Raw genomic sequence first — 24,661 nt, 5'->3', positions numbered from 1 at the left:
TTGTAGCAGTAATAATGACCTAGTTTTCAAGAACAAATATGACCCAGCTTTGTTTATTTTGAGAAAATTACACACACAGAGGAACTGAAGAACCAAAGAAAAGTATTCTTTTTGGATCAATTTGCTGATCATTTCTTATAAATTTACAAATATACTGTAAAGTAAACAAATGACGTATTTCTATATTTTATTTTGAAACGAATTCGTTCGAAAATACACCAGATGGTGGTCTGAACTGAAGACTGAACAGAAAATTTATGGAAAAAGAAGAAGTTATTTTTATAAATTTAATGAAGTCTGTACAGATAACTCCATCACTTTAACTTCTTCTTCTTTCAGTGAAGAACCAAATTCAATAGTTGAATGTATTTATTCCAGCGGAAACGATGCCTAGTGTCAGACACCACAAAAAGTTTTCTCTTGGCTGTTAAAGAGTCTCAGTTTTAATTGTAAATACATATAGAGAGTCTCTAAATGTATATGTATTTACAATTAAAACGGTTATGTAGGTTAAATCTCATTAGAGCTCGTGTTATGTACTCGTTTGTATACTATGCCGACTCTAAATAAAGCTGGGGTTTTTTTTAATAATAATAAAAATTACCTACATGATATTACTGTCTAGATTCATGATTGTAGCAAAACATGCCTTCAGGGCAGCTCTGAATCCTTCAACTGTGTCGGCTGTAGTCTGAGATTACTCTGATATCCAACAGCTGTTTTTCCAGACAGGACCCGGGCCGTGTCCCAGGGCCCCAGCTTGTCTGGCAAAAAAGAACTTGGGCATCAGAGTTATCTCAGGCAAGTTGGCTGTTGTTGGCATTTTAGTTCCAGTCCCTGATGGTCCTTAGGAGTAAGGAAGAATGATTGGCCAAAGGTGTCTGCTGTAGCCTTTTCTTGGTAGAATTAGTTTTTACCTCTGGTCTGCCCAGAGGTCAATGGAGTTGTAAGTTTAGATATAAAGGCTCTGTCAACGCTTAATTTCATAGAAAATAAGCTTCATTTTGTTTTAGAATATATAGCTCTCCACGATTTGAATTATCACAAAATTTATTGGGGCCTCATGATCAGTGGCCGAGTGGTCTAAGTAGATACTACTGTATTCACTAGCCAGTTAATGCTGAGGTTGTGAGTTTGAACCCTGCTTGTGCAGGTGCACTCAACTCCAATTTTAATTGACTAGGATTGTCAGTTTTCCTATCAAAGATCAACAGTTTTCTCTGGACACTCCGGACCCGGCTTCCTCCACCAATAAAAACTGGCCACCAAGAAGTAGCCCAAAAGCAGTGCGTGAAAGTTGCCTTCAAACACCAAAAATAAAATCTAATCACAAAATTTATATTTCAAAAAATTTCCAAATCTGAAAAACATTGATGACAGCTGGTGAATTAGTGAAGTTATTTGGAATTAGAAAGATCTATTTGTCCTGAAGCTGTGTTCAAGACGTTTCATGATGTTGCCTGCAAGTTAGTAATAGTATATATATATGTGCTCTAATAATTTGCAAGAAATACAAGTTTATAATGAGATTGGTCTATAGTTACCAGGATGATGCTTGTCTCCTTTTTTGAAAACAGGTCCAATCATGAGGTACTTTTCCTTGATGTTGTAAAAATTATAGTGTGTTAATGTTGTCTTTTAGCACTATTCCAGTTATGTTTTTATACGACCGCAAAAATTTTAATTTTTTGGTCGTATATTGCTATCACGTTGGCGTCGTCGTCTGCGTCGTCGTCGTCGTCCGAATACTTTTAGTTTTCGCACTCTAACCTTAGTAAAAGTGAATAGAAATCAATGAAATTTTAACACAAGGTTTATGACCACAAAAGGAAGGTTGGGATTGATTTTTGGAGTTGAGGTCACAACAGTTTATGAATTAGGGGCCAAAAAGGGGCCCAAATAAGCATTATTCTTGGTTTTCGCACACAATAACTTTAGTATAAGTAAATAGAAATCTATGAAATTTAAACACAAGGTTTATGACCATAAAAGGAAGGTTGGGTTTGATTTTGGGAGTTTTGGAATACGGGGCCCAAAGGGTCCAAAATTGAACTTTGTGTGATTTCATCAAAAATTGAATAATTGGGGTTCTTTGATATGCCGAATCTAACTATATATGTAGATTCTTAATTTTTGGTCCCGTTTTCAAATTGGTCTACATTAAGGTCCAAAGGGTCCAAAATTAAACTTAGTTTGATTTTAACAAAAATTGAATCCTTGGGGTTCTTTGATATGCTGAATTTAAAAATGTACTTAGATTTTTAATTATTGGCCTAGTTTTCAAGTTGGTCCAAATCGGGGTCCAAAATTAAACTTTGTTTGATTTCATCAAAAATTGAATAAATGGGTTCTTTGATATGCCAAATCTAACTGTGTATGTAGATTCTTAATTTTTGGTCCAGTTTTCAAATTGGTCTACATTAAGGTCCAAAGGGTCCAAAATAAACTAAGTTTGATTTCAACAAAAATTAAATTCTTGGGCTTATTTGATATGCTTTATCTAAATATGTACTTTGATTTTTGATTATGGGCCCAGTTTTCAAGTTGGTCCAAATCAGGATTCCATATCAAGTATTGTGCAATAGCAAGATATTTTCAATTGCACAGTATTGCACAATAGCAAGAAATATCTAATTGCACAATATTGTGCAATAGCAATTAATTTTCAATTGGAGTTATCTTTCTTTGTATAGAATAGTAGTTGATAATATATGTTGGAAATTTGCCAGACATGACTATGATGTCATTTTCTATTTTTATTTGCCAATAACTTTATGTAAATAACTTCATTGGAAATTTGCCAATATAAAATGTTGCTGATGAAGCTTTTTTTCCTTATCTTATCTAAAATGTTTTTAGATAGTGTATGTTGGACATTTGCCAGACATGACTATGATGTCATTTTCTATTTTTATTTGCCAATAACTTTATGTAAATAACTTCATTGGAAATTTGCCAATATAAAATGTTTCTGATGAAGTTTTTTTTATTTTTTTATACAATAAACAATGTATATTCACTTTTACTACCAACCAATCTTTACCATTTAGTGATAACAAGCACTTTATTTTACATTTTAATATTTTATGATGTATTTAAAAGAGTAGTTATTGTTGCAAACTCCATTAGAAATTTGAATTGATATCAGTTTTGGAAAAAGGGAAACAGGGATGTGAAAAAAAAGGGGGGGGGGGGTAAATTTTTCTCATTTCGGATTTCATAAATAAAAAGAAAATTTCTTCAATCATTTTTTTGAGAGGATTAATATTCAACAGCATAGTGAATTGCTCAAAGGCAAAAAAAAACCTTTTAAGTTCATTAGACCACATTCATTCTGTGTCAGAAACCTATGCTGTGTCAACTATTTAATTTTAGATTTAAAAAGTTTGAAGAAGAAATCTTTAATTGATTTGTAAAATCTTGACATTTGTTTTGTGTAAAAAAAAAACATGTATTGTCAAAATTTTGATCACAATCCAAATTCAGAGCTGTATCACGCTTGAATGTTTTGTCCATACTTGCCCCAACTGTTCAGGGTTCGACCTCTGCGGTCGTATAAAGCTGCACCCTGCGGAGCACCTGGTTTAGCTTGTCCTGTTTTAGGATATAAATGTTTTTTTTCATATTTATCATCATGATTATTAATGACTCTAACCCACATGTATAGCTGCATCAGGAATTCAGCATCCATGATAAGTTGTTAATGCATAAAAGTCATTTCTGAAAATTTGTTCATTTTGGTGAATTGAATATAAACATTTTGTATGCCCCTCCTAGGGGCATTATGATTTTTGGTCTGTGCATCTGTTTGTCTGCCCTTCTGTTCATTTGTTAATTCAACTGTCCTGCTTTAGGTTAAAGTTTTTGGTGAAGGTAGTTTTTGATAAAGTTTTAAGTCCAATCAACTTGATAAGTAGTACTTATTTTTCTATGATGTGATCTTTCTAATTTTAATGCCAAACAGTTTAACTAGAGTTTTGACCCCAATCTCACTTTCAATTCAACAATGAACATAGATAATGATAGTGTGAGTGGGGCATCTATGTACTAGTACCACATTCTTGTTTCATCAGACAGGTGTCAAATTTATAAAATGATCTAAAATGTATCCCATCATCACCAATTAAGAATACAATTTAAACTTCTTTATCAAATACACTGAGTAGGCATAATTTATTTGTTTTGACTATAAATGCCAGATGTTAAAGCCAGTTTATAGTTACAACTTTAAGACACTTTTCTAAAATATTTATTTATAAAATCAACATGTGTTTGAAAGGCAATTACATATTACTGCCAGATAATTATTTCTAGCTCTGTAGAATCAATTGAATTGTCTATGATTTGATAACAGAAACAACATATATACATGAATTTGGTTTGAAGAAAATGATTGAAAAAACTACTAAAATGCAAAATAAAATGTTGTAAATGTAAAATCTTTGATCATTTTTATAAAATAGAAAAATTAACTACCATTTTGCATTATGTGAAAGATACAATTTATTTGCATATCACTGGTACACATGGTACATGTGGTATCACAAGAATAAAATAAATCTGATATTTAAATTTCATATTATCTCAGTAAGATAAAAAAAAATATATATCATTATGGGAAAGTGTTAAAATGACTATGAATAATGAAGAAAAAAAATATAAAACAAATGAAAAATGATAAAGATTTGATCAATTTTCATGATGTAAAGTAATCATTTTAAGGAATACAATGTTTCTTTTATGATTTAATTAGTATATTGTTATAGATTTCCTATATGCATTAATTTTAGACTAAAACAATTTTAATTTCTTTCGTAAATTGAAACAGAGAATTAGCATCCTGATTCAACTTTTATAAATTCAGTGTCATTGAAATTGTCTATCTAACATGTCTTGTTCTGGTAAGATTAATCTTAATCCACATCAGATTTGGCTAGAGTGTCTGTCACATTTCTGTTGGCTGGTAATGATTTGTTAAATTTATGGTTTTCAGACGCAAGTTTGAGATACAAATAGTTCTCTCATCTTTTGTTTTTGGCAAATTCAATCAATTAACTTTATAATATCCTTTGTCTTTTTTTCTGTAGCTGTGATTTTTTTCGCTTGATGTTTATTATATCCTTTATTGTTTCGTTGGTGGTACCGATAGTTGGTGGTACCGGTAGTTTGTTCAAACTGCACATTAGTCCTTTTTGGTACATGAATAGAAAAGTTTATATTCTTCATTGAAAATTTTCCTATACACAGCCTGACTGACAATGTCTTTCTCTGGAATTTGATCTTTACATTGTTCTATATATAGTTCGTACATTCTCTTTATATTCACGTCTGCTCCAAAATACTTCCTGTTTGAAATTTTGCAAGTGTAATGGCCATCTCCTAACGGACAGGACTCTATGTGGTGTCTTACCAAATCCATTGCAGTATTGGTTGTTTTGTTGTAGGGCACATGTTTGCCACGTTTATCTTCCCCAATATAAACACCATCTTGTTCATTTTTAAATGCATGGTTTGCAAAGGCCTCACCAATCCCTAAAGTTGCCAAAAAAAAATTCTTGCATATTTTTACATGGTTCCCATCAACGTTAAATGAGTATGATCTGTGAACATTTCTCTTCTTTTGAACAGGTTCATCGTTATCATCTAAATATGTTCTAGTTTTCTTTTGTGTTGCATTAGCGATGATAAAATCTTTTTTTCTGGCGTCTGTATCTAGAGACCAAAATGTTGTGAAAATTTGCTGCCTATGCTTGTCATCTATACCTAAATTACATTTATAAGTGCATTTTGAACAGTCTACAGATTTTACTTTTTTTTCTTCAACCACTTTTCCTTTTGCTGAAATATACTCCTTTCCTGAAAGTCTCATTTTTTTCCGAATATTCTTCTTCCATGTTTCAGGGTTGGCTTTCCGATTTCTAATTAAAGACTTTTTTGGTGGTGTCATAAAATTCAAAGCTTTTCTTTGTGGTTTTCCTTTTGGTCTGCCTTTTTTCTTTCGTTTAAGTTGAGTGTTACAATACTCATTAATTCTATCCTCTTTAGGACTCTTAATATTGTTTTGGTCGTCAGTTATTTCAATTCCCCTTATTATATTTTCATCAGGAACGGTCAAACCTTCTTGTTGTTTTTGTTCATCTTCTAACTGGGGTTCACCTAGCTTTGGGTTTAGAATATGGACAATATCATTGGACGACATCTCAAGAATCTGAAGAAAAAAAAGAATATGAATGAGATTAATAATTTTTCAATTTATATTTACTTGAGATACAGTTAACACCTAAAAGCTCAAACATATTTGACAAAGCGGTACATAATACTACAGGGAGATAATGTTCTATCAATAAGGAAATATTATGCTACTCAATGATCAAAATTAGTGTTTGTCAAAACTTAAATAAATATTTTGTCAAAATTTTATGAAAATTAAACAGCCAAATCAATTTTAGTTGAGGTGTTTGGCACCACCTTAACCAATCGGGGGACTTACTGATTTTTAAATCACTGATTCAAATAACATTGTGTCCACAAATATTGGAAATAAGAGTTGTCTTTCTTAAATAATAATCACCTATTTAAGTAGTACAAATAAATCATTAGACTAAGTGATTTAATTTTGTTGAAGCTTTTAATATACAATACTAATGATTAAGGGACTAATTATGTTTCTAAACTTATCAGAACCATGGAAGTATTATACTTCCATGTCAGAACCAACATCTGTGTTGATAGGATGACAGGGTCATGTCAAGTTATGACCTTAACATGCTTAATTGTACTATACTGATACTGGGATAATAACATAACAAAAATCACTTGTTAAAGTAGCAAATATTACCTCTATTTTCATCCAAAAAAATCACTTCTTTAGGTATTTTATTTTAATTACCCCACTAATTTCAACAACCCAAAACAGTGATCCAAATTTTAATTGTGAACAGTAAAATTTTATTACATATAATCTGTATTGGTTGAAACCTTGAATTTTATAGGAAAATTACTCCCACTGCTGGGAAAAATATGTAATGATAGTATTAGTTCATTAAGTACAGCCTTTATTTTAGCATTTTTACAACAACAAAAAAGAAATAACAGCTAAATCATTGCATCAATTTATAAACCTTGCTATTTTAAAGAAGCAAAGGGTTAATTTTTTTTCCAATTTTACTATCAATAAGATATAATCTAAAACTATATGTTTAGAATTTTAATTAAAACTACAAAATCACAATTTGTGACAATATTTGGAATTTGTTACTTGAATAAGTGATTTTATTGTTATAATATTCCTAGGAGTTTGGTACTTTAATGACTTTACTTTTCATATCCCCTTCTATAAGAGAAAAATATCATATACTTTTGCTTGACCACTGATGATTAAAAATAATAATCATTCTAAGTTAACTTTTTGACAATTAGACAATATTTTATTGGCACAAACACATTTACAATAAATGGTAATGACCGAATGGATAAACAATTTGCAATACATGGTAGTAAAATACAAACATATTGTTATACGTTTACTTTTCTACATTGGCTAGAGGTATAGGGGGAGGGTTGAGATCTCACAAACATGTTTAACCCCGCCGCATTTTTGCGCCTGTCCCAAGTCAGGAGCCTCTGGCCTTTGTTAGTCTTGTATTATTTTTATTTTAGCTTCTTGTGTACAATTTGGAAATTAGTATGGCGTTCATTATCACTGAACTAGTATATATTTTTGTTTAGGGGCCAGTTGAGGGACGCCTCGGGGTGCAGGAATTTCTCGCTACATTGAAGACCTGTTGGTGACCTTCTGCTGTTGTTTTTTTCTATGGTCGGGTTGTTGTCTCTTTGGCACATTCCCCATTTCCATTCTCAATTTTAATTATATATGCATGTATATATGTGAATAAAAGATTAAAGGTATAATGAAAATTTATTGCAATAGATTACTTCTTGCATTTAAACAATTTGTTACGAAAGAGGAAGATAATTTTAGTGCCCTATAAGATGTTTTGTTGCGTATAAGATTTATTTTATTTTTATCGCACGATGTGGTTATATTTTTTCCTGTAATTTTGAACATTTTTAATACAAAAGTCTCTGTAATAATGGAGTAACCTCTGCAGTGTAGCAGCATGTGCTGTCCTTTTTCAATTTTGCAACTTTTACAGATTTCACAATTTTTTTTATATCTGGGCACTTTTAAATATCTTCCTCTTTCAATGGCAAGGTTATGAGCACTAACTCTTAATTTGCACAATGATGATCGATCTGATCTATTTCTTAAAGCATCAACATAACCTGCCCGTTCACTCATTTTGTAAACACTCTGGAAAAATGTTAATTTTGGAGATGCTGAAATATTTGCATGTTCCTGAAAACCCTGGTCATTTATTCTGTGTTTTATAATGCCAAAATGGGATTTAATAGTAAGGTTTTCATTTGACAAATATGATAAACCTTTTTAAATAATAGTATTTTACCTTTTAACTTTTTAAAAGGAATCGAAAAGTTTTTCCAGAAGTTTACAAGGGTTCTCTAATCCTATTGTTTCTTTATTTTGAAATATGCTTTCCTAGCTTTTTCCATAAGCGAAGTGATGGCGACATCAAAACTGCCATTATATCTAATATTAATACCCAAGTAACAATAAGTACTAACTTTCTCTAAGGTTTTGCCATTATAATAAAATTTGTTTAGAAAAGACTTTCCGTTTGAATTAAAAACCATTACTTTTGATTTCTCTGTATTGACTTGTAATTTCCAAGAAGAACAATAATTACTTAATGTATTGAGACAATTTTACAAACCCTCTTTGCTATCTGATAATAATACAATATCATCAGCATACAATAGTGCATTTATTCATAAAATTTATTAATGTCTTGCTCAAAGCAAAATTAAAAAGCATATCACATCAAATAAATATAAAGGAGTAGGTCCGGTATGGGCCGATTTTGGCCTCAAATTTCAGGTTCATCGAACGAAAGTTTTTGGATACTTTTTAAACACTGAAGTGTCTATTTCAATTGATTCGATTCGATCTGTGAAAGATTTGAACTGATTTAGTCATTTAGAACGCTCTGATTCAAGCTTAAATATGAAAAATGTATCAAATATGCCAAAAAAACGTCACTTTTCAGATTGTTTTTGTCAAAAATGAAAGTGGCCACATCCATGTTCATCCTCAACCTTTATATATGTTTTGTATTATCATCAAATACAACTTACATTTCAATATAATGAATGAACACGAATGCGGCCACTTTCATTTTAGACGGAAACCGTCTAAAAATTAAGCAAAATGCTTAAATTTTGAAGATTTCAGTAATTTAGCATGACTTAATGATGCTAGTACGCGATATGTGTGCATTGTATTGTCAAAAACAGCTCATATTTATGTAGCAGAAGCATTTTACTTTCCAAAATATAGCTTAAAGATTACGTTTTCACAATTTTGTAAAACTGCTATATTTTGGGGCCAAAAAGGGGTCTTACTGAACCTTCTCCTTTACATTGTATCATAAACATAGGCGGATCCATGGGGGGGGCCCTGAGGGGCCCGCCCCCCCCCCCCCCCCCCCCCCTTTTCGTGGGAAAAATTTGGTTGATTATATAGGGAATCATTGAAGCATGACTGGAGCGGGCCCCCCCTTAGGTCAGTCAGCGCCCCCCCCCCCCCCCCCCCCCCCCCTTAGGAAAAGTTCTGGATCCGCCACTGATAAAGATTGAAAAAGCAAGAAAAACAGACAATTAGAGTTGACTAGAAAATAAATCTTAATTGGATTATTCATTTGATAAAATATAATTACATAATTAAATAAAAGAATTTAAAAATAACTAAAGAAATGCATATCATTTTAAGTTCTTTTGTCAGTCATGTCAGTATTAAGATCAAGAATGTTCATTATAAATATATATCTTCAAAACTTACCACATCAGTTTCTATTTTATGTAAAATATAATTTCAGTTCTAAAACCACTCAAATCTGCTTACACTTTTTTTCACTTTACACGTGTATTTAAAATACACATCTGGAACATATCATCTGCTGATATGACCTGAAAGTTCAATTTGCATCAAAATGAATAATGTACAATGAATCATGCAGAGCCAAACACACTTATCAGTTCATACTGGTATATAGTGCAGACATCTAAGGCCAAAAAAAATAGTATGTGTGGTTCCAGTTACATCTAAAAAAAACCAAAAAGAATAGAGTAGATACTTTGGGAGCAACATTCTGACTTTTAACACTGCTTAATGTTAAATGACAAAACAATCTTTAGGATAGGCTATTATTAAGACTAATATGTAGGGTAGGTAGGGTAACTGAAACCACACATATATTTTTCTATTAGGCCTAAATTAATCAGAAATGTATTCTGAATCTTAAAAATGATTTATCTCAAAATGACTACAGTTTGGTTGATAAAAAAGTAATTTTACAATTACGTCAAGATAGTGACATCACAGTGAAAATTTAAAGAAATAAATTAGATAGATGATATTGAATGAACTAGACTTAAATCTGCAAATTTTATCATTATCATTGGTGTCATCCAGTTGCAACCTGGCCCCACCCAACCTCACCCTCGCCTGGGTTTGGAACTCCCTTTTAAAGTGGCTGGATCGGCTCCTGATTTTCTGGTGACACTATATTTATATGAAACTAAAGTTTGAATATTGAATTTATGTAATCCACAATATGTAACATTATTGAATAAAAATTAGTTTTCTTTATTCCAGGGTAGACTTATAGTTTGAAGTATAAAAACTTGGCAGTACATGGATCTGTGAAACAGTGATGTCATCCAATGGAATTCTTTCCTTACACTTTAATCAAGATCATGGTAATTATAAAATAAAAAATGAAATGAGAGCTACCATTTGATTTTTAGGGGAAGGGGTCTAGGATGAAATTTGAAAAAAATGTAGGACAGGAGTTTTGAGTAAAAAAAATGCAGGATGAGCAAATTGACAAAAAAAAAATTTAAAAGGCAGGACAGAGATTACAGTTAAAAAAAAAGGCAGGACAATTTTTTGTTATCCAAGCTTTCAATTTTAATGAGTGAAAGTAATGTGTGTCTGAATGAATTTTTAAATAAAAACAAAGATCTTCCTTTTTCACCAAATTCAAAATGGACAAAAAACTAAGATATAAACAACAACTTCTAACAATTAGTATTAATAAATTGAGACAAGTACAGAAAGATGTGAATGTTGAGGGTAGAGGGCAGATAAAAGTTTATGATTTCTTCAACAATTTTCTTTTCATTTTAGTCAGTATTCCAGTATTCCACTGACCAAACAAATAAAAAATACCCCATAAAATGCAATTAAAGTTAGTTATGACAAAAATATCAATATAACTGATAACTAAAAACCAAACAAGATTGATGAATATATCTTTTTTATTTGTAGGCTGTTTTACAGTTTCAACAGAGTCTGGTTTGAGAATTTACAATGTTGAACCATTAACACAAAAGCTCTATTTGGGTGAGATAATTGGTTTTTTTTTATTAGATTTAAAGACACCCATTGATTTATTTTAGTTTAGTGATATATAAGGTATAGGGAACAATGGAAAGTGTTCCAATGTTAAAAGAATAGCTGATGCAAGGTACAATACGATCAATATTAAATGAAAAAAAAAGTTTTACTGATATGCTGATTGAATATTCTCCTTTTCTGTGACACCATTATAATGAACAGAGTTGTTTAAATGATCCCTTGATAATCACAGAGATGTCTTGCCATTCTATCATGATTGCCAATAATTTTGGCATCTTAATTGAATTTTCATATGCTTTATGCTACAGTCTTGTAACTACATTTTGGACTGAATCATTTATTTTACAGGCCATGAACAAGTTGGGAGTGTTGCCCATGTGGAAATGTTATATAGAACAAACCTCCTGGCAATCATAGGAGGAGGTAGTCTTCCAAGGTTTGATGAAAAAGCAGGTAAAGGAATATCGTGATAATGATTTTACATCCACTTGTTTTTTTTAATTTGGAAATGGAGACAACTTTATAGTTTGGAAATATCAATTCTGTGTTGACTAGATGTGTATCAAAATTTTTCACTGTCATGACACCTGCCAAAATTTAAAATTTCAAAGTGACTTCCCTTGGTCTGTCTACAAAGGTAGACAAAGTACTGGTTTAGCATTTTGTCTGTGGTCTAGATTTTCCTTACCACAAAGGACAGTTTGTATCTTAAAACTCAGGGTCTCGCACCATCATTTTTACAGACCTGTCTATTGATATAACTTGCTGAGTAAAGAATAAAAACTACTATTGTTGTCTTCACAGAAGTCACTTACAAGCTGGTTTGGATTACAGATAAAACATTGTATACTTATTGACTGGGTATGAGTTGAATAGTAAGTTTATTGTCCCTGAGGTGCAATTATTGCCATTAGGGGTAGCCAAGGGCAATAGTTGTATCTGAGGGGACAATAAACTTACTATTCAACGAATATCCAGTCAGTAAGTGTTTTTTATTATATCGAAAAAGACAATATACCATTAAAGGCGGAGAAAAATTAACTATCGTAATATAAAAAACAGACACCCAACCATACTGTTAAACTTCATAAATAATTCTGAAATACTAAGGCTACGTCCTGCAACCCTAGATATAACAGGTAAAATGTGACATCATAACTCCCGCGGTATTTCCTTAATCATCCAATCCAGTAACTGCATTTGAAATTCCGTGAACTTTATCGACACTTGCGGTCAAATAGTTTCATCATGTTCCAATAGTTGGAAACTATTGATCATGTTGATCGGTCCAATAGTTCAACGCTTGCAATTTGAAAAAAATAGTCAAAATATTGTGAACTTGTTTTATATAGAAAATGATGACTGAGGTAAAAGTATTCATTAGTTTGTATTTATATTTATTGTAGTTTTAATATGGGATGAATCACAGAAAGATGTACAGAAGAAAGCGGTAATGGATATCACTTTCTCACAACCTGTTGTAAATGTTAAAATGAAAACAGACAGGTAAAATATAGTGAAAAAGAAAGAATACATTTACAGGGCCGTAACTACCTATGAGGCAGGCGAGGCAGTTGCCTCCCCTGAATTTTCTACACCAAAATTTATTTTTGAAGTAATAAAATGAAATATTGACAATATGTACACGAAGAACTTGAATTTATGTTATAAACAACACAAGTTTACAGTTTTAACAGTTTTAACCAGAGACATATAATATATTAATATTATATGTCTCTGGTTTTAACAGTGTTATCGATACGTGATATCTGTCATTTTCCGGATCTTTTATCGAAAGTGGACCGTTTCAGTATTTATTTATTTTTCTGTGTCGCTACGATAACACATATGATTGAAACTTTACTTTCGACAATTTTGAATAAAACTTAACTATTCACATTTATTTAGGGGCTCAATTAAGTAGAGGAAGTTCCCTTATATATAATGTATTGTGAATCTTTTATGATATCGGAAATTCATTACCGACTGAATCAGCTGTTGGGTCAATTTTTTAACGTCTTCCGATTGTACGAGAACATTATGGTCAATGCCTTAGTAGTTTTAAAAACACTCCTAAATGTTGTAGCAGGGACTTTCTATACTAAGTATATACTAGTATAGAAAGTCCCTGGTTGTTGTTATATACATGTCTGTTCAGATAACTGTCCTCGATAAAAAAAAAATATCTTGAGTTCTATGAACTTGCTTTACCTTTATTTTTAAGTTACCAGTTTGATTTCTAACAAAAATGTCTTTAAAAACAGATAATAATTGTTTGCATAAAAATTTCTTCCAGGATCCAGCAATACTGATATGTTTCTTAAAGTAAGGAAATCGAAGGAAAACGGGTGATTTTTAGCCATATTGAGAGAAAAATCCGTGGTCACAATGTATTTAATGTTTACAATTATAGGTTAAATTACGGTCTTCAAGACGGAGCCTTGGCTAACCCCGAACAACAATCTCAGCTTGTTTTTGCATAAAAAAATGCTTCTAGGTTCAAGCAATACTGATGTTTCTTAAAGTAAGGAAATCGAAGGAAAACGGGTCATTTTTAGCCATTCTACTGAGAGAAAAAAATATTTTGGGGGCGACCCCAAACCCCTGCCTCCCATGAATTCGAACCCTAGTTACGGCCCTGATTTACAACCACATTCCAAATGTAGACAAAAAACCAATACATGAACTTGTCTTTTGTTTCATTAAAAAAAAAATCTCTATTTATATCACTGACTTTTGCAACCATATATATTCCTAATGTTCATTCCTACAATTATATCAAGAAATAACTTCATTATTATCAAATGAAAAAACAAGAGCATTGCCATTGAAAGTATATATCAACAATTATCTCCCCTTAATTTGCATTATCTCCCCTTAATAAGAATTTATATGGCAGTACACATATATAAATCAATAATTCATGCCTGCTTATGACCTTAAATATTAATTCAACCATTGGAAATATACATTTCTTGGCCTAATTTTAGATGTCTTTATTCCAGTTCAATTTGTTAAATCATATAAACAATGTGCTACAGTAAAATTTTGTTGACCAACTGGGTCTTGGACTAACAAAATACCTTTATTGTAGGTTAATAGTGGTGCTGAGGAACCAAGTTCATGTGTTTACTTTTCCTAACAATCCTCATAAACTGGATTCTTTTGATACCAGAGATAATCCTAAAGGTTTGTACTTTAAATTAATATTGAGTAGACAGAATAATATTAGAAATACTTAGAAGTTTTACCCACTTTAACAAGAATGTTACTCTTAGTTCTGCATTTATTATGTATTAAATTGAACTGAATTTGTGCCTCAACAGACTGAGCTTATAAAGCTTTATTCAATTGAAGTCAAAATAATTCAGAGATCAATCTTGATGAAGGTAATGGGTCAAACCATAGACACAATGTTCATGTATGTATGTAGGGAACTTTCGTGGTTTATTAAATAGATGTGGTTTAAAGTTATCATTTTATAATATTTCAAACCTAATCCTTTCTAAAAATACTATAGTTATATTAAACTTTTATTGATTCACATCATTTAAAAGTTTTACTTTTTTAATTCATTGTAATTAGATGTAATCATGATTACTTTGCCAATGTAATCATTAATTTAATCAGATACTTTCAGAAATGATGTAATCGTTAATTTAATTTAATCGCACAAATGACAAAGTAATTGTAATTTAATCAATTACATTGAAAGTAATCGGACCCATCTCTGTCAACAGTACTATGTTATGCTCAGAAGCCGCTAAACAGGAGTTTCTGTCATTCTAATAACAATCATGATTATCATACTTTAATAGACTCAGAAATCAACCAACCAAATATTGGATTTGGTGTTACAAGCACAAATTGTATGCTCTGAGTACTGAGTAAAGTTTAAAGACATATAGTCTATTCCTGCTAAAAACACAAGCTCTCATTGGTAAGGTTTTTCATCACAATTTATTTTTATTGTATTTTATTTAAAAGAATTTTTGCACAAGTCTAACCATCAAACTTCCAATATCCTTGATTAGTGACCATTAACACTTGCAATTATTGAATTGGCAAAAAGTTTACAATTGTTTTTCATAGTATGCTTAAGGTTAGTCCTTCAAAGTATGTAGACCTAAATAACATACAGGTTCATTTGATGTAACATAACATGCATTGGCAAATGTAACATGAATATTGAAGATGAAAATAGATGTGTGACGATGAGATGACAGACAATTATACATTTTCTATCCCAATGATTTGTATAAGTTAAAAACACATGGATATAAACTATAATTTACAAAAATTTAACAGTTAAATATGGGCATTACCATCATTTATAGATAAGGTATATATGGTAACCATGGTAACTGAATTGCAATATTCTTGTGTGTGAAAACCTCATTTTATTATGTTCTATTATAGGTCTGTGTGAAGTTAGTTCATTAGGCCAGACTCTTGCATTTCCTGGACCAAAATGTGGCAGTGTTCAAATTGTGGTTTGTACTATAGATACAAAAATGTATTCAGATAATTATATCCACTCTTTAAAGAAGTGTGGTTTTCCCATAGATACCTTTTATGTACAAGATTTAAATGTTGTTTTAATATACAAACTGTTTCCATGCTTAATATAAAAATAAGAAGATGTGATATGATTGCCAAATGAAACAACTCTGCACTAGAGACCAAGTGACACAGAAATTAAGGACTATTGCTAATGATATGGCCTTCAACAATGAGTAAAACCCATAAGTAAAGTATCTATTGTTTCTATCAGAATTCAAATCAAGCAGGAATTGCAACCATGTGAATTTCCATGTTTGTAGTATTGTTTTTTTTCAATAGAAATTTTTGTTCAGATTAGATCTTTGATTATATTTTCAGAATCTAGACACAGCCCAGCCAGGTCAGTCTACAGCACCTGTTATCATCAGTACCCATCAAACAGAACTGGCATGTTTGGCTCTCAATCAGAGAGGAACGTTATTGGCAACAGCTTCTAAGAAGGTATTTAAAGGGAACCTATGCTTAAGGTGGTACCTAACACTTTAACTAAAATTAATTTGGCTCGTTTAATTTTCTTAAAATTTTGACAAAGTATTTACTTTGACCCTTTGACATAAATATAAAAATTTCAAAAAATTTGAACCAACCGTTTTATCAGAAAAATTACACTGGTTATATAGCAGTTTGAAAAACACTTATTTTGATCATTGAGAAGCTTAATATCCCCTTATGAACACTACGTCATTAAAACGTTCTGCTGAGTTTACAGAGTTATCTCCCTGTAGTGTTAGGTACCACCTTAAGTTAATCAAACAATATTTAGTATGTTTCATATCTGTTTGTTTTCAAAAATTGTCCATATAATGTATAGCATCATTTGACATCTAATGCTTTAATCAGCATTAAGGGCATCCGATACAGTTTCAAGGGAGTTAACTCTTGGCACGATGTTAATTGTTTGAATTCCCGCAAAACGTCACTTTTTGCGGGACGTAATGCGTGTCATTTTCCGTAATACGAAACGTAATGTGGAATTTCCATGCTCCAATTTCTGATTCTCTCGCATGCTAATTTCTACGCCATTAATATTAGTCAGTGCATTTGATTATACCAGGATAACAGTCTTAATAACATAATAAGAAATAAATCACATTACTGTTTCTTTGAGATCTTTAACAAATATCGTATGGTGAGCAATCTCAAGACGACTGACCCTTTTGGTGTTACTAATATCATGCATGTCAATTAAAATTTTATTATCATGCATCATCCACGATTTGGTCCGGAATCCGATTTTTCATTACAACACAGAAAACCAATGATATTTAAAAACTAATACCGAAAATGTATGTACACGAAGAAGTCAATTTCCTTACTGAACAATTTATTTAATTTATTTATGTAAACAAAAAATAATGGTATGCCGCTAATACAAACAATGATAGAACTTTTATAAAAGAACAAAGTTTCTATTTCCTCCATGTTGCACATAGTTTATCTAACAAAAGGCAATAGCAAACAATATGTTTATACACCCGTGAAATTTTTTACGGGACGTAAAACAGTATAGAAATGCCCGCGTCCGTCTGTCCGTCGTAAATATGGTACAGCATATTATCATTAAACTGAACATGGTTGTTTTTTCAGTCATGATGGTCAAACGGTCTGTATCATTTTTGGTGAACTTTATAAGTTACAGGACTTTGTAACTAGAACAGTTTTTTTTTACAGTTCGCGCTGCATCTAGAAAACGTTTTATGACTTTTGCTCAAAACTTTACGCACTTCTTAGTTATATAATTCTGAAGAACTTGTATATACTTTTGAGAATGATTCAGAATTTGATTTTAGAGTTATTGAGTTTATGCCAAAAAGGGGCTGGGGGTTCACATGTCGCGTCATATCTCAGAAACTATCTATAATAATTGCATAGAACTTCACATACTTTTTAGTTAAAATATTCTTAAGATCTGTATACTTTTTCGTGATGATTCTTTAATTCATTTTTGAGTTCTTAAATTTTTATTGAGCTTCAATTTGGGGATCATATAAAACATGTTGTGATATATAAACTTATTATTGAGCAAGAATAATGAATGAGTCAGGATATACCTAGCATGACTTCCGTACAACCCCCGTGTTATTTTAAAAACATATATTATGTTGGTTTTTTTTTTCATGAGACGAAGGGCGTATCAGGCGCTCGAAGCGCAGTTGTTTATTTTTTCTTTATTTTTTTTATAGATATATTAGAGAAATGACGGAATGACAGAAAACACAATGCAATTTTCAATATAATTTATATTTCCAAATGGCATAACTCTTTTAAAGAATAGTTGATATGCACTGATTTTTGAACGTGTCCATACGATATCAGTTTTATAGAAAGTTGGCAAGAATTGTACACTTGAAAAATCTAATTAACCAGAAGTCCGGACGGACAGACAGGGGAATGGACATGCGGTATTTTATGTACGCGCTGTGGTGAAAAAAATATATAGTTATTTACCAATAAAATTACGCTATAAGAGAATTATATTAATTGCAACTAATCGTAATATATCCAGTCCTCTCGCTATTAATTCGATCGTTTTTTTGCCAAATCAAAAATTTCAAAATTATAGTTTCTCTGTCTGGACAAAAGCATCCATTAGCAAATTGAAGATTCTCCTTTGTAAGATTTTGCTTCTTTTTTCTGACCACATAAAACAGAAGATGTGGTATAATTGCCAATTAGACAACTCTCATCAAGAGACAAACATGACACAGAAATTAACAACTATAGGTCTTCAACAATGAGCAAAGCCCATACCGCATATTCAGCTATAAAAGGTCCCGAAATGACAATGTAAAACAACTCAAACGAGAAAAGTAATGGCAAATTTGATTACTGTCCAAACGACGCTAACTTTTTTAAAATTCGTATCAACAAAAACGGATTTTCTCAGTGATAAAAACGTGAATTAAAGGATATTAAGGAATATGTGTAATGAAACAGCAGCCAACCAAACAAAACAAAACAAAGAACAACATCTAGAGGTCATCATACAGTATGAAATAATATACGAGTGTGTACAGTAAATGTACCTGCACATTGTGTATGTCATGTTCTAAATTGACGAGTCTTAAATTTTTGAAAGTCGTAAAAATTATTCAGTCCGTAATAACTTTTCTTGAGAAGTTTCTCACTTAGACCACAAACACAGAGAGGTATTTGTTATTCACATGATTTTACTTCCGAAAACAATGTTACCAATTTATAGATAGTACTTTACAAGTAATATTTATACATCTGAAAAATGTCGCCGGTAATTTGAAGCGATAACGTCGAAATTGTCTGCCAGCAACGTCGTGCATTTTAGCGCTAACGTTGAGGTTACAAAGGGGTGACGCAATTTTTTAGGATAAATCGTGATTATCATGGAATCCAGCACGGTGACCTATATTTTTTATCTGAGATTTGGAGAAAGCATGACAAAATGCAGTTTATGCAGAAAAATGATAAAAATGACATTTTCAGAAACAGTTTTTTTCCATTTTTTTAGGTTTAGAAAAATACCACTTTGAGCATCTGGTCCGCAATGTCAAGCAAGACTTGAATAATTTTATAGTTATTCGTATAGTGAATTATTTTTTTCCTTATTACCACTTATCACAGCTTCAGATTGAACCCGATCTTAATAATTTACGACGAAGAATATCTGCTCCAAAAATTTTATAACATTGCCTAATTTTTTTACAAAATTGCACAAATCCCCAATTTTCAGCCTCACTTTTCTCGAAAACAAGCACGGTGACCTATGTTTTATTTTGTGTTTTATTTAATAACTCGCAAAGGCCTACAACATAATTCAAAATTATAAAAATGACATTACATCGAGAAACTGTATCGGATGCCCTTAAGGATCAAGGATACAGGCCTAGTTTACCCTTTTTTCCATATGTCTGTCTGTCAGTCTATTATTTGTGCACACCAAATACTCTGAAACTGTGGGTAGGGTACCAAAGAAATTTTGCTTATTTTATTTATTGAAAAATTAGCAAACTAGTTTTAGAAGTAAATAGTTTAGGTTAAAAAATCATAAACTTTAGAGTATAATTTTTAGGTTTTTCTGCAACCTTTTTGGTGTTGTTTAATAAATGTCACTCATATAATCTGCTTCTCTGAAATGGAAAATTATTTATTTGCTTTATATACTGTCAAAAAGAATTTGAATTTGAAATGCATACATTAAAATTTGATTATACAAGATGATTGAATCAATTAGTAAAGTATATTGTTATTTTGATGGTGTTTAACTCACAGGGTACATTGATAAGAGTGTTTGATATCAATTCAAAGAAGAAGATAGCTGAGTTCAGGAGGGGAGCTGATCCTGCTGTTGTATATTGGTTTGTAACATATTCTTCTATTGTAATCAGTGTGTAATAAGACAGTTTTTTATTTTTCATAGTTAAATTTTTTTTTATTTCTCTTCTTCTTTGATTTGTCCTTTTCCTGACATGTTGATTATTGTTATTAAATGAACAAGTATTTCATATGATCTCAGTTCAGTGTAAGTCAAAAGTTTATGACGTCAAATTTTCTTGCTCTCCTAAAAAATTCCCATTGTAAGTTCATTCAAAAAGGAAACCATGTGTCATGATGTTATATAGAAAGAATACATCGTTTTGCAGATAATTTGAAAAGAAGAATTAAATGTGTCTGTATATTGTCTAAAAATCATTAGAGAAACTACAATGCCATATTCCTCCACTCTTGACACTGAAAATATGAAAATTTCTTGAGCAGTGGTAGAATAAGTATTTATACAACTTTATTTGTGACCAATTTGTGTTTAAATCTTTTTCATTGATTGATGATCCTGCCATGGACTTTGCATATCTATTACAGTTTTTGAGATGAAACAGATACATCTTAAACAAATTATTTATTATTATATTGAGCTTCATGTGATTATCACTAGCAGCATGCTTCAATCACCTGATTCAGATATCTGACAGTTTCAAAAGTATACAAGGCTTAAGGAACCGAAAAACAGCCCTTTTTCAATTTTTAACTGATTTGGAATTTTTTTCCGATATTCAAGAATTTTTATAACTGTGAAATATGAAAAATATTCTTGATTATTAATGAGAACAATTTGTTTTTTTTCAGTATAAATTTCAGTCATGATTCGGAGTTTCTTTGTGCATCGAGTGATAAAGGAACTGTTCATATATTTGCTGTACAAGACATGGAGCTTAACAGAAGATCAACGTAAGTTGAAAAAAAAAGATATTTAAGACAAGAAAATCAAGTTTATATAGATGATTTTTAAAACTATTGATTGGTAATCTTGAAATGCCTTGGGCTGTTTTCTGCTATGTAATCAGGTTGTTGTCTCTTTGACACACTCCCTGTTTCCATTCTCAATTGTATTTATTAATGTTTGCTAAATGTCCAAGGGTATATCTCATGCATATTCAGGATTATGTATAAATCTTATAAAACTTCCTTTTCTAAACTCCATGTGTGGCGAGCATAGTTGAATGAGACTCAGACTGTAAAGTAACCTGAAAATGATAATAAACCACACCTATGACTAATAAAATGATTTTATTGATAAGAAGGCTTTTTAATCCATATGTGTTTTGATATTGTTATGAATTGGACAATTCATATGATGATGTCATGTTCATGGCGGCAGCTTTTTACCCCATTATGCTTCATTTTCTCTTTAAAATGTAACTTTGAATAGATGAGAAAAAGACATATATGTGTGCAGTGCCTATAAAAAATGAATATAGTATTTAAGTAACATTCTTGAAAAGGTACAACAAGTGTATTATCAATGTTGAATATTTGTAAGTTAATATTTTTCCTTTATCTCTTGTAGATTTAAGACAATGGGTTTTCTGGGGACATATGTGGAGTCACAATGGGGGTTGGCTAACTTCACTGTAGCTGCTGAATGTGCATGTATTTGTGCATTTGGGCCAAGCCATTCTGTGATAGGTAAGTTTTTTAATTCGTTTAAAATGGGTCAGTGTAATATTAAATGGCCTATAGTATTATATTGAAATCTGAATAGAAGGAGATGTTCGTCCTCATTGTAAGTTATAAGTCAACGAGGCGGCAACCAAATTACATAAGGATGGGGAAAAAATTGGTAGGTCAATATATAACCCTCAAATATGGTCAAATGTGTGTACCATATATCAAGCATATAACATGTCATATTTAACATGGTCATTTTGGGGAAGATTTAATTATGAGCACCATCAATAACGAGAAATATATATTTTATTCTCATTAACATGTTTGTATAAAACATCTTGTTTTTCAAAAAATAATTTGACCAACTTCTCATAATGAGTCTTTATTTATTCATTTTTTGGGGAAATACAGATATCAGACAAATTGTAAATTTAATTTTGAAGGATGATATTTGCTTTATAATAATTTTAATCTTTCTATATTGATAATAATTGCATTCAAAGATTTGATTTATTATAATTTCTATAATTATATGACATGTTATTTTCAGCGATTTGTGTGGATGGGACATTTCATAAATATGTGTTCACGACAGGCGGCAATTGTAACAGAGAGGCTTATGACAATTTCCTGGAGATGGGAGACGATTTGGAATAGTCGATTGTTGTTAATGCAGTCAGATTTTATGTTTATGTTTTTGAATATGTGATTTGTTATATTATGTTTTATTTCTTAGTAAAAGTTTTCATTATGTTTATCTGACTCAGAATGCTACATGAGCCATTGTTATCAGGATTTTACCCCTTATAGTTTAGAAATGTATAGGTCTATAGGAAACCTATCTGTTTGTAAATTATATAAGTTCAAATCTTCTGATAGTTGCAGAACTTATGTAAATCATACATTTTGAAGGGGGGATGACTTAACATCATTTGAAAGATAATTTTGAATGAGGAGTGATAATTTTAAGCTTGGTCAAAGCTATTTTATTTAGGTCTTTTCCATTAAAATTGAAGTTTGAGGGTAGAAAGATACTTCTAAAGTAGTCCCACAATCAGCATACCTTCTGTGAGTTATTTTGCATACATTAAATTGACACACAACCATAAATGACCCACATCTCATGTCCAAAAATAAAACTTCCCTTCCTACCCTCAAAATTCATTTTGAAGGATTAGCCATCATTATTATTATCATTGTTTCCCATTTTCCCAGATGATTGTTCTTTTTAGTTTGAATTGTTGTTATATGTGTTCCATTGATAAGTAAAATTATCTATTTTATTTTTCAGTGTTTATTTCTTACAATTAGTTTTTTACTTAAAGGTAACACATGTATTTGACTATCTGGTTTAATGCTGAATTTTTATTTAAGCTTGAGGTTATTTATATTTTGACATATTTGATGAGTTACCTACATTGAGGATTGTATACTGACCTTTAGATTATGTAAATTGCTTTTTCAGTGATATTTGCCTCACATTTATTCTCATCATAAAAGAAGTTTATAAAGTTCATCATATTTATAGTATAATCATATTGTTGCCATTTCATATTTTAAGAATGGAATAAAAATTTAAATAAGTTATATGTTTGTTTTATATGTTTTGTATCAACATAAACGTATTCTCTAATTTTTGTGCTATTTTCACCTTTCTGGAGCAGTGTGAGAAATATTTTTCATCAATAGTGAACAATCTGTTCTCAGAAAATGTTTGGTCAAAATTTAATTGTGACGTTCAATTTTCTTGATTTCTTCTGAATTTCCTGTTGTGATGTTCTGACAAAAAAGGCAACCATTCCTGATGACATCACATATAAAGAACACAACTCTTTGGTGTATCACGATATTTCTTCACTTCAGACAGTTAAATTTTAGTATATAAAGCCCTCATTTCTACAGCATTAAATTGGGGAGATAGGCAACTTATGATTTAGAACAGATATTAACTCATTGATTCACCTAATTAATCTTTCATTAGACATAGTTAAGATTTTTAAATTTTATTTCCATGAACATTTTGTATGCACTGCACACACACAATCCAGAAGACAAGAACAGATAAAAACTAGCTTTTCAGTTCTGTTGCATTAAAAAAGTTACCAGTAGTCCTTTTTACAAAGAATGAGAAATGCTTGACATAAGGATGCTTATTCTAAGCTTTGTGTTGAAGACCGTACCTTGACCTAAATGGTTTGCTTTTTGTCGAGCCTGCGACTATTGTCGAGCCTGCGCCTATTGTCACAGAAAGCTCAACATAGGGATAGTGATCCAGTGGCGGCGGCTACGGCGGCAGTAACGTCGGAGTTAGCTAACTTCTTGAAAGCTTTATGTTTTAGAAGCTGGAAGATCTGGATGCTTCATACTTTGTATATGGATGCCTCATGTTACGAAGTTTCCATCAGTCACATGTCCAATGTCCTTGACTTCATTTTCATGGTTCAGTGACTACTTGGAAAAAAGTTAAGATTTTTTGTAACATTAAATTCTCTCTTATTAAAAGTAATAGGATAACTATATTTGGTATGTGTGTACCTTGCAAGGTCCTCATGCCCGTCAGACAGTTTTCACGTGACCTTGACCAGACCATATCTCAGATACTATAAGCAATAGGTCTAGTATATTTGGTGTATGAAAGGACTGCAAGGTGTGCATGTCCAACTGGCAGGTGTCATCTGA

General features: G+C 31.3%; 2 protein-coding genes across 3 annotated transcripts; one reads left to right on the top strand and one right to left on the bottom strand.

The window, feature by feature from the left end:
• Nucleotides 1–5: 5 nt before the first annotated feature.
• On the top strand, nt 6–23,569 carry LOC139489280 (WD repeat domain phosphoinositide-interacting protein 4-like). Of its 2 annotated transcripts, none has more exons than XM_071275552.1 (12): nt 6–102; nt 10,736–10,839; nt 11,411–11,485; nt 11,849–11,953; nt 12,907–13,006; nt 14,595–14,689; nt 15,920–15,993; nt 16,382–16,504; nt 20,309–20,394; nt 21,161–21,262; nt 21,882–22,000; nt 22,533–23,569. In XM_071275552.1, exons 2-12 carry the CDS (start codon nt 10,794–10,796, stop codon nt 22,637–22,639), a joined length of 1,032 nt encoding a protein of 343 aa, XP_071131653.1. In that variant the 5' UTR covers nt 6–102; nt 10,736–10,793; the 3' UTR covers nt 22,640–23,569. The 2 variants fall into 2 exon arrangements, with proteins under 2 accessions (XP_071131653.1, XP_071131652.1); XM_071275551.1 differs by having other exon boundaries at nt 6–161.
• LOC139489281 (uncharacterized) lies at nt 5,149–10,023 on the bottom strand. The gene is made up of 2 exons (XM_071275554.1): nt 9,920–10,023; nt 5,149–6,208 (listed from the first exon to the last, which is right to left on the bottom strand). Exon 2 carries the CDS (start codon nt 6,197–6,199, stop codon nt 5,183–5,185), a length of 1,017 nt encoding a protein of 338 aa, XP_071131655.1. The 5' UTR covers nt 6,200–6,208; nt 9,920–10,023; the 3' UTR covers nt 5,149–5,182.
• Nucleotides 23,570–24,661: the final 1,092 nt, after the last annotated feature.

The sequence above is a fragment of the Mytilus edulis genome, chromosome 9, assembly GCF_963676685.1.
Source record: "Mytilus edulis chromosome 9, xbMytEdul2.2, whole genome shotgun sequence".
Lineage (NCBI taxonomy): Eukaryota > Metazoa > Mollusca > Bivalvia > Mytilida > Mytilidae > Mytilus > Mytilus edulis.
This window is presented reverse-complemented; position numbering and strand designations above follow the sequence as displayed.